At 40.5% G+C, this 10258-nt stretch overlaps 2 protein-coding genes across 2 annotated transcripts in view; one reads left to right on the top strand and one right to left on the bottom strand.

Annotated features, from left to right (window-relative positions):
• Positions 1-1359, bottom strand: part of LOC141432978 (DNA-directed RNA polymerases I and III subunit RPAC1-like) — a 3482-nt gene extending 2123 nt beyond the window's left edge. The window contains 1 exon segment of the mRNA XM_074094817.1: positions 1356-1359. Coding sequence (XP_073950918.1) covers positions 1356-1359 — 4 coding nt within the window.
• Positions 1360-3411: 2052 nt separating this feature from the next.
• LOC141432977 (uncharacterized) lies at positions 3412-9394 on the top strand. Its single transcript, XM_074094816.1, has 3 exons — positions 3412-7249; positions 8105-8947; positions 9333-9394. The coding sequence occupies exons 1-3, from the start codon at positions 3412-3414 to the stop codon at positions 9392-9394; spliced, it is 4743 nt and encodes a 1580-aa protein (XP_073950917.1).
• Positions 9395-10258: the final 864 nt, after the last annotated feature.

The raw sequence follows: 10258 nt of genomic DNA, 5'->3' as shown, positions 1-10258 counted from the left end.
TCGATGAGATAAATAAATCTCATCAGTTGTTGGACAAACAGCCATCAAAAGTGACGCGGAGTTTTTTTTTTCGAAAAAACGTCGAAAGTGCTTGTTCGATTTAAGGGTAAGTAGTGATTATTTTTTAACTGGTTGTTTTTTCATACGATAGGGTAATTCTTTTCCATGTAAGTGGCATGTGTTATTATGTTAAAATGTCGTTATTCACCATGATAAACGATTTTTTGTATAAAATACGTTACACTTTCGTTACGATTACGTTACATTTTTTACAAAATGCTACGTATTTTGTACATAAACGTAACGAAAAAATGTGGTAAAGGGAAGTTCACACAGAAAAAATTCTAACTTACACCTGTTTATTATTAGGTTTCCAATGACTGCACGCACAGTAAGTTAGTTAGATGGATATTTTGAAGTTAAATAATTTTAATCTGTAGGTGCAGGGATCGGCACAAGAGATTGGTTGCGAGTTCTGTGTTCACGTCCTGCTACAGTGCATAGCGTATTTAAAGTGAGAGACAAACGGAGAGATTCACTTACCTACTTAGTTCATTTTTTACCTAAACTTAATAATCATAATAATTTATTTCCAAAACATTCTTTTTACATTGTCCACTTAACTAAGATACTACTTCCTAAATTGGTAAACCTGTGATTTAGGGTTTTGGCCATTTCTTTGAGGTATTTAATAGCTTGTACAGTCGAAGTCACAAGCATGCTCACAACTAGGTGGTAGGACCTTGTGCAAGGTCCGCCGGATTGCTACCACCATCTTCCTCGCTAACCTGCCGTGAAGCAGCAGTGCTTGCACTGTTGTGTTTCGGCGTGGTGAGTAAAGACAGCCGGTGAAATTACTGGCACGAGGTATCCCATCATAGGCCTCTAGGTTGGCAACGCGTCTGCAATACCCTGGTGTTGCAGATTTTTATGGGCGGTGGTGATCTCTTACTCATTTGATCGTTTTGCCATCCAGTCGAATAAAAAAAAACCATCCAAATTCGTTATGCTTATAAATGTGCACCTTATTGTCAGTGTTAGAGAGGCATGTAAAGATACACTTTTGGAAAGATGTTCGTCAACTAGAGGGTACTTCTACTTCCACATTCTCATGTTTAGCTCTATAGATCTCATATAGGACAGATTTAAGATCAGTATCGTCAGAAAGTTCTAGTAAAAATAAAAACTTCACTTTTTATATGAGATGTATTTTTTTTTTTCATACATACGTTATCTAATGGGAATTTTTACCAGTTTGATCTAGCTTTATAAAAAATTTGCGTTACGTTTTATGGTAACGTCAACGTATTTTTTTTATGTTATTCTATGTCACATTGGTCAAAATCGCGGCTTACCCATATAATGGAAAACTGGAGAAAAAAAAACATTTTCTTTCTTTAATTTCATATAATCAGTCAGAATCAGTCAAAATAATATTGAGCACAGAGATCCGAAGATAGTAACGATACTTTATGCTATATATGGATGAAAATCGAAATCAAAAACCGGTCAAGTGCGAGTCGGAAGTCGCGCACGTAGGGTTCCGTACCATCTATACAACATTCATTAGACATTAGCAAAAAAACTACGTCTACAGTATGGGCGTACCCTTAAATATTTATTTTATTCTGTTTTTATAGTATTTATTTTTTTAGCGGTCACAGTTATACATAATCTGTGAAAATTTTCAACCGCCTAACTATCATAGTTCATGAGATCAGCCTGGTGACAGGCGGACGTACGGACGGACAACAAAGTCTTAGTAATAGGATTTCCGTTTACCCTTTGGATACGGGACCCTAAAAATCCAAACAAACAGCTGTCAATGTCAAAGTTCCATTTCAGGGGTATAAAATCATTTTTATCCATTTTACTCGCTAAATATAAATTATGCATGATTTTAAGTGACAAAGACGAGTACCTACATATAGGCCGAAAGATTTTCGGATATCTATAGTCTTTTGACAGGAATACAAAAAGAAATAAAATACTTAATATTGTTACGAGCCGTGGGGTCCGTTGGATAGCACAACCACCTAAAGACCAATTCTTTTTGGGGCCAATTTTTAACCCGACCTGAATTGAATTTGTAGACCGATTTGAATGCGGTTTTTTTTATTTGAAAGCTAGTTTTCTAGCGATGGATCTTAGACATGTTTTATCAAAATCGGTTCAGCCGTTTCAAGATCATCAGATCTTTTGTTCGCTGCGGTAGGAATCTTAGACGCATAATGGGTATTTACTTTACTTTCAAACATATTTGGGACCTAAAATTTGATAAAACCCATGTATGCTATATAACTATGCAAGATTATGGAATTCTCGGCCTGATGCTGCAGCCAGGATATCCAGAACACTAATAGGTACACTCTTGATAAAACTATAGCAGATGTTTCGTGTTTGGATTCGTTGTGATCAGTATTTGATTCTACATACAATGCAATGGTGGCAACACGATGACCTGATGCTGCAGCAAGATTATCCAGCACACCAGTATACTCCTGAAAAAATAATAGCAGATATGTCTGTGTTTGATTCCTTTTGATCAGTATTTGATTCTACATACAATGCAATGGTGGCAACACGATGACCTGATGCTGCAGCCAGGATATCCAGCACACTAGTACACTCTGTAAAAAATAATAGCACATATGTCGTATTTGGATTCGTTTTGATCAGTAATTGATTCTACATACAACAAGAGACAAGGCCAGTAAACAGTGAGGCAGTAGTTAACTTTCGATAAAATTAGGGCTTCGCACAGCCTCATTCTTAGATCCACGCTCAAAAATCCACATATCTGGTACAGCACTTTCAATCGATAAAAACAGCCACGGGCAACCTCAGCCATATGATTCTCAAAACGTAGATTCTTGTCAACTAAAAGACCTAAATTGCGCGCTTCGTTCCTTGTACGGTCACCGTCACGTAAGCAAGCAATTATAAGCAGTGTATTAATTTAGGTCACGTGAAATGTACTTTAATATAAATCAGTTAGTGCAATAAACGCATTCAACCAGCGCGGTCGTTTACCTTCATCATCCGCCGCCCTGAGTCAATTATCACCGAATATCATCATTTATCAGACATTATCAATATCATTATAGTGTAGCCATAAAAACCGCTACATTTTTTGGTCCTTCGAACCTATTTGGACTACGTTAATTGGATTACAGTGCGTCGTTTGGTGCAGTTTAAGTGTATCTTAGTGTATCCGTCTATCCTGGGTGTGGTAGCAAATCGGTTCGGTTGGCCTCCCACAAGCGGGTCTCACCAGTCGAATTGAGAAGGTGCAATTGCTACACAGGGGTGGCCGAGGCACTAAGAGAAAAACCATCGCCGCCAATCATATCAATAACGTACAGAAGCGATTCTGCCTTTATCATTTAACGAATTCAATTTTATATCAACATGGACACCCTGTTAACTCGTCAAAAGGAGATAATTCATGCGATCGAAAGGATTTGCATTAACTTCGGCAAAGATGGTCCTGGAAGGAAAACTGAAGAATACATTCAAACAAGATTGTCTTCGTTGGACGAATTATGGAAGGAATTTGAACAAAACCATGTGGATCTGATTGCCTTCAATGACGTCAGTAGTGAATATTTTACTAAGAATATTTATGGTGGAATGGTCGAATATTATGAAAAGGAAAGAAAAGTTATATCAACATATCAAATCAACTATCAACGCGTGGGCCAAAGTAAGGAAGGCAAGGCGACAGACAACAGTAGACCGCAGTTTGAGGTTCCTACGGGCAGTTTGGAAAATCGAGGTACTGCTTCATGCGGTCCAGTAGAAGAACTGTTATCTCAACAGAGGACAAACTTCAGAGCCTTCGCACGTATCACAAACCGTATTAACTTCGACAGCATGATAGAAAAGTGGGAGATCGAAGATCAATTAAGAGATCTGCAATACCGCTGGCGTGTTATTGATGAATTACATCTGCGGATCGATAACATGTTGCAGGGTCAGGATGTAAATTATGACGCAGAGTTTGGGAAATTTGAAGATGAGTACAATAACATACGAAAACAGTTGAATCGCAAACTGAGTTCATCCGCCCATTTACAGCAATCAACACCTAAGGTAGAAATTCCTACGTTTACCGGGAAGTACGCACATTGGCCTACATTCTTCGACCTTTTCACGGAAACTATTCACAACAACACTGGATTAAGCAAATCACAAAAGATGCAGCACTTAAAGAGCAAAGTCAAAGGTGAAGCTGAACGGTTGATCCAACATCTGCAAATATCATCAGAAAATTACAATACAGCCTGGGAGGTACTTGTTCATCGATACAACAACCCTCACGCTCTCTTTTCCAACCAAATCGAGACATTTTTGAATCAACCCGCAGTTCACAAACAAACATCATTCGAACTTAAGCGCCTGCATGACACAACAATGGAATGTATTTATGCGATTCATAACTTAGGTATAGATACTACCACATGGGACCCACTTCTTGTTCATTTAATTGCAAAAAAATTGGATAACGACACCTACAAGGATTACAAGGAAGCACGCAAGTCGCCTAGAGACTTACCGTCGTTCGACGAGCTGATGCAATTTATTGAAAGCAAGTTCACAGCACTGGAGCCGATCAACAAGAGAGATAAACATGTATCAGATACTAACAGCAACATGGTTCCACAGCCGCATTACGCGCCAAAAGTATCATACAGCAATCGCAAATTTCAGAGAAATTATCAATCGGCACCTACATATACGCCACAATGCCCACTTTGCCACGGAACCCATGATTTATTCAAATGTAAAAGGTTCCTTAATTTAACATCGGAATGCAAGTTGAAGACAATTGCTAAACAACAAATATGTCAAAACTGCTTGTTTAAGCACTATGACAAACCGTGCATTTCGAAACGCCGCTGTAAATACTGCGAAGGCGAGCACAATTCGATAATTCATAACGCTATCATGGAAGTACAGTCACCCGCAATAAAATGTTCATCATCCGCGGCAAATCAACTACCGAACAACGTTACCGAGACAAAGTCGCCTACTGACAAACAACACAACGTGGGTCACGTGGCCGCCGAAGATGAAGAAATTCTACTGACTACTTTATCATTAAAGGTTAAAGCAGCGGACAACACTTATATCACGTTAAGAGCGCTCCTTGACCAGGGTTCACAAATAACATTGATCTCCGAAAACGCCGCACAGCTTTTGGGATTACAGCGACATCGCTTCCAAGCATCAGTATCAGGAATCGGAGCATCATCCAAACAAAGCAAAGGGATAATAACTTTGGAATGTGAATCAATTTACGAGGATTATCACTTTTCGACACAAGCGTTAATCATATCACGAGTAATAAACGACTTGCCTAACGCCTCGTTTAAAAAACGTTCCTGGCCACACCTGCAAAATATCAAACTAGCGGATCCTGAGTATAACATATCGAAACCAATTGATCTACTGTTAGATGCGAGCGTTTACTCAGAAATTATCATGAATGGACTGATCAAGGGTTCACCGCTAGCACCCATTGCCCAGCAAACCAAGCTCGGATGGATTTTATCAGGCAACGTTAAGACGTTTAACTGCAATGTGGTCATCAATCAAACGGACGACATATCAAAATTCTGGGAAGTGGAGGATATTAACCAGTCTTCCTCCACTATGACAGAGCCAGAAAAATATTGTGAAGAATTTTATCAAGCGACAACTCGACGTCTGGACAGCGGCAGATATGAAGTCGCTCTCCCGATGAAACCAGGCTTTGAAGAAAACCTTGGAGCATCCAGATCGAAAGCCGTCATACAATTTAAACAATTAGAAAAAAGGATGGCAAGAAATGAGTCACTATCAACCACGTATAAAAAATTCATCAATGAATACGAACAATTGCAACACATGCGCTTAGCTGACCCGCTGACGTCACAACTGACGTCACCCTGTTACCTACCGCATCACGGTGTATTAAAACTAGACTCTGCCACCACCGCATTACGAGTGGTTTTTAATGCATCGGCGAAGACCTCATCAGGCTATAGTCTCAATGACTTGATGGAATGTGGGCCAAATCTACAGCAAGATCTTCAAGGGCTCATCCTGAAATGGAGGACGCACAAATACGTAGTAACCGCAGACATTGAGAAGATGTTCCGCCAATTTCTTATCAGAGAAGCTGATCAGCATTTACAAACCATCGTATGGAGGAACTCCACAGAAGAATCTCTTCGCGAATATCATTTGACAACCGTGACTTACGGTACTAAGGCAGCGCCCTTCCTAGCGATGAGAACATTGAGACAGATTGCTAGAGATAACGAATCTCAGTTCCCTCTAGCTGCAGCAGCCCTTGAGAACTGCTTCTACACTGATGACCTCATGACCGGCTATGACTCACTGGAGCAAGTAAAAGAATTACAAAGACAATTAATTCAAGTCTTAAATGGAGCAGGCTTGAACCTTCGAAAGTGGTCCAGCAATAACCCAGAGCTCATTAAAAACTTACCATCAAACCAATTAAACACTCCATTTGATTTCAAGGACACGGAATCTAGAAAGACTTTAGGCCTCCAATGGAATCCAGCATCAGACGCCTTTACGTTTATAAATAGAATAGAATCTCAGGAGGGCCAAGGCGATCATACTAAGAGAAAACTATTATCAGACATTTCAAAAATTTATGACCCCCTGGGATGGCTCTCACCTATCACTATTAAGGCAAAGATACTGTTCCAGAAAACCTGGTTAGCCGACATGAAATGGGATGAAGAGCTTCCCGCGGATATTCTCAATGAATGGCGATGTCTCCGAGATGATCTAAAAAACATCGAAAACTTCAGTATATCAAGATATCTAGGTAATAAAGAAACATATCAATTGCACGGCTTTTGCGACGCATCGGAAAAAGCATACGCTTGCGCCGTGTATGCAGTAACAAATAACGATAAAGGTGAATACACATCGCGCCTTGTTGCTGCCAAGACAAAGGTAGCTCCACAAAATAAAAAAATATCATTACCAAGATTAGAGCTCCTTGGTAGCTTGTTGTTAGCACAGCTCATGAAGAAGATCACCGAGTGTCTCTCAGCTCAACATATCACTATCAATGCCTGGACTGATTCTATGGTTGTACTGGGCTGGCTCCACGGTGACATATCAAGATGGAAGCAGTTTGTGGCTAACAGAGTACGGCAAATCATCGACATTATACCAGCTTCTCAGTGGCGTCACGTAAAATCTGACGAAAATGCCGCAGACTGTGCCACGAGAGGATTAGCATCAGTTAGACTACAGGAGAGTCTGTGGTGGGAAGGGCCAAAATGGCTCACAACAGGCAAACTATATGACATATCTACTGTGCAAATTGAAGTACCGACAGTTGAAGTGAAAAAGGCACATGTAAACGCAGCCTTATATCATGACATACTTATTAATGAATTAATAAGTAAACACAGTTCATTTAATCGAATTGTAAGAATAACCGGCTGGGTGTCACGTTTCATAGCTCGCTTGCGAAACCGACAAAGCGTCAGCTACGACAAAAATGCAAGTAGTACAAATTTACTTACAACATCGGAACTACAGGCTGCTCACAACTTAATAATAAAACATGTTCAAGCATCAGAGTTTAAAGATGACATTTATCAATTGAAGAAAAATAATCATGTACGAAGCACTAGCAAACTATCACCATTAAACCCGTTCCTCGATGAGCAAGGAATTTTGCGAGTTGGCGGACGGTTACAAAACTCAAATATAAGTTTTTCTGCGAAACACCCTGTACTTTTGCCGTCACGTTGCCGAGTTACTGAACTTATTATTAATGAAGCACATGCGTTGACATTACACGGTGGACCCAGGCTCACGTTATCGTTTATCAGAGAGCGTTACTGGATTACCAGCGGCATTCAGACTGTAAAGAAGCAGCTTCGTTTATGTATCAAGTGCAGACGGTACAGTGAAAAAACAAGACAGCAAATCATGGCTAACCTACCAAGTCCACGAGTCATCCCTGCGCGCCCGTTCACCAACACCGGCGTAGATTTCACGGGTCATGTGGACATCAAAACCAATAAGGGTAGAGGGATTAAAACCACAAAAGGTTATGTGGCAGTTTTCGTCTGCCTTGCGACGAAGGCAGTCCATCTTGAATTGGTATCGGACCTGAGTACACCAGCTTTCCTAGCAGCTTTTCGACGATTATGTGCCCGACGGGGTATCCCCCAGCACATGTACTCCGACAACGGGACTAACTTTGTTGGTGCAGCTCGTGTACTGCAACAAGAGTACAAGGCAATCTTGAAGGCTCTGGATACTAACTGCCTCAAAACCATCAATGATATGGGAGTCTCTTGGCATTTCAACGTGCCTGCAAATCCAACAGCTGGCGGTCTGTGGGAATCTGCTGTCAAGAGCATGAAATTTCATCTCAAGCGAGTGCTGGGAGAGCAAAAACTCACTTATGAAGAGTTTATTACCCTGCTACACCAGATTGAAGCGTGCATGAACTCACGTCCCCTATGCCACTTGACTGAAGACCCTCAAGATGAATACCTTACACCTGGACATTTTTTGGTTGGTGACTCGCTGATATCAAGACCTCAGACAGACTCAGAACATATCAATCTGCCCAAGCGTTGGCAACTTGTTCAAAACATGAACAAATACTTTTGGAAGAAGTGGTCTGGCGAATATTTACAGCAGTTACAAGTGAGGTCAAAATGGAGAACGCCTAGTAAAAACATAGAAGTCGACGACATCGTTATCATACAAGAAGACAACCTCCCGCCTGGAAAATGGGCATTGGGACGGGTGCATGAAGTATATCCTGGAAAGGATGGTTTTGTGAGAGCTGTCTCATTAAAAACGCAAAACAAGATCATCAAGCGCCCCATCAAAAAGCTCATCCTGCTACCTACTCACGAAGACAATGAAGAGGCAATCAAGGACGTAGCAAGTGAGCCACAAACACTTCAAAGTCCACGCAAAGAGGGTATTAAACAGCGTCGTAAAAAATGTGCCTTTACCCACCTTGCGTCGATGATGTTGCTAATGTTTGTGGGCCTTCTATCATCAAGCACACAAAGCGCTGTACCTTACAATATCACCGCTTTGAATGAACAACAAAGTCTATATTTTGACAAGATATCCGATTTACAACATATCAGAGATGAATGGAAATTAATCATCTATTACAACATGTCCTCATACTGGCATGAATTGACAGACATAAAATCCTATATTTCTCATCTGAAGACAATAGGTAGCAACCTAGGCGCCCAGTACGAAAGCATCATAAGACAACTTTATCACGACGTAAATGAAATTGATCATTTAAATAGTCTCCTCACGTTTCAAAACAAAAGGCAAAGGCGAGGACTCGTTGACGGCGTTGGCTACCTAGCGAACTCCTTGTTTGGTGTTTTAGACGAAAGGTTCGCAGAGCAGTATAAAAAAGACATCGAAAAGGTCGCTCAGAATGAGAATCATCTACAGAATCTCATAAAAAATCAGACACTTATTATTGAGTCCGAGTATAACATACTCCGTCGCAATGAAAACACAATGAACAAGCAGCTTACATTTATTAAAGAACATCTACGAAATATATCACTAGAAATTGGTCAAGACCGCCTGCACGTGATGAACCATCTCTACATCACGTCCTCTGCACTCGCTGCCACAACAATAATATCAAACTTAAGACGTATTCAGCAAACGATGATAAATACTGTGACAGATATTAGCCATGGCCGCATCGACGCCCACCTGTTTCCACCAGAGCAATTGACAGAACAAATCAACATCATTCAAGGTCAGTTAAATGGTGAACTAATAATGCCTACTGACAAATACAACATACGACAGTTATACCGGCTATTAAAAGTATTTGCAAGAGTCGTCGAAGATTATCTTATAATTGAAGTGCGAATTCCCCTTGTCAGCAGCGAGATTTACGAATTGGATCATATTATCACTGTACCACAGAAAAAGGGCAATAGCACACAGCACGTCTTACCAACATTCCCTTATATCGCCTTCGACCTAAAAAGAGAGACGGTGTTTTTCTTATCAAATAATGACATACAAAGATGTATGCACACTCATATGGACAGACTCCTGTGCACAATCGACAAACCCATCTACGATCTAAAAATAAAACAATCTATCTGTGATATCAAGTTAGTAAACACAGAGACAATTAATACAACACCTTGCGCCGCACGTTTATCAGCGTGCGCCGCCGACAAGTGGATCAGATTACACC

This window comes from Choristoneura fumiferana, chromosome 11 (genome assembly GCF_025370935.1).
Source record: "Choristoneura fumiferana chromosome 11, NRCan_CFum_1, whole genome shotgun sequence".
Lineage (NCBI taxonomy): Eukaryota > Metazoa > Arthropoda > Insecta > Lepidoptera > Tortricidae > Choristoneura > Choristoneura fumiferana.
This window is presented reverse-complemented; position numbering and strand designations above follow the sequence as displayed.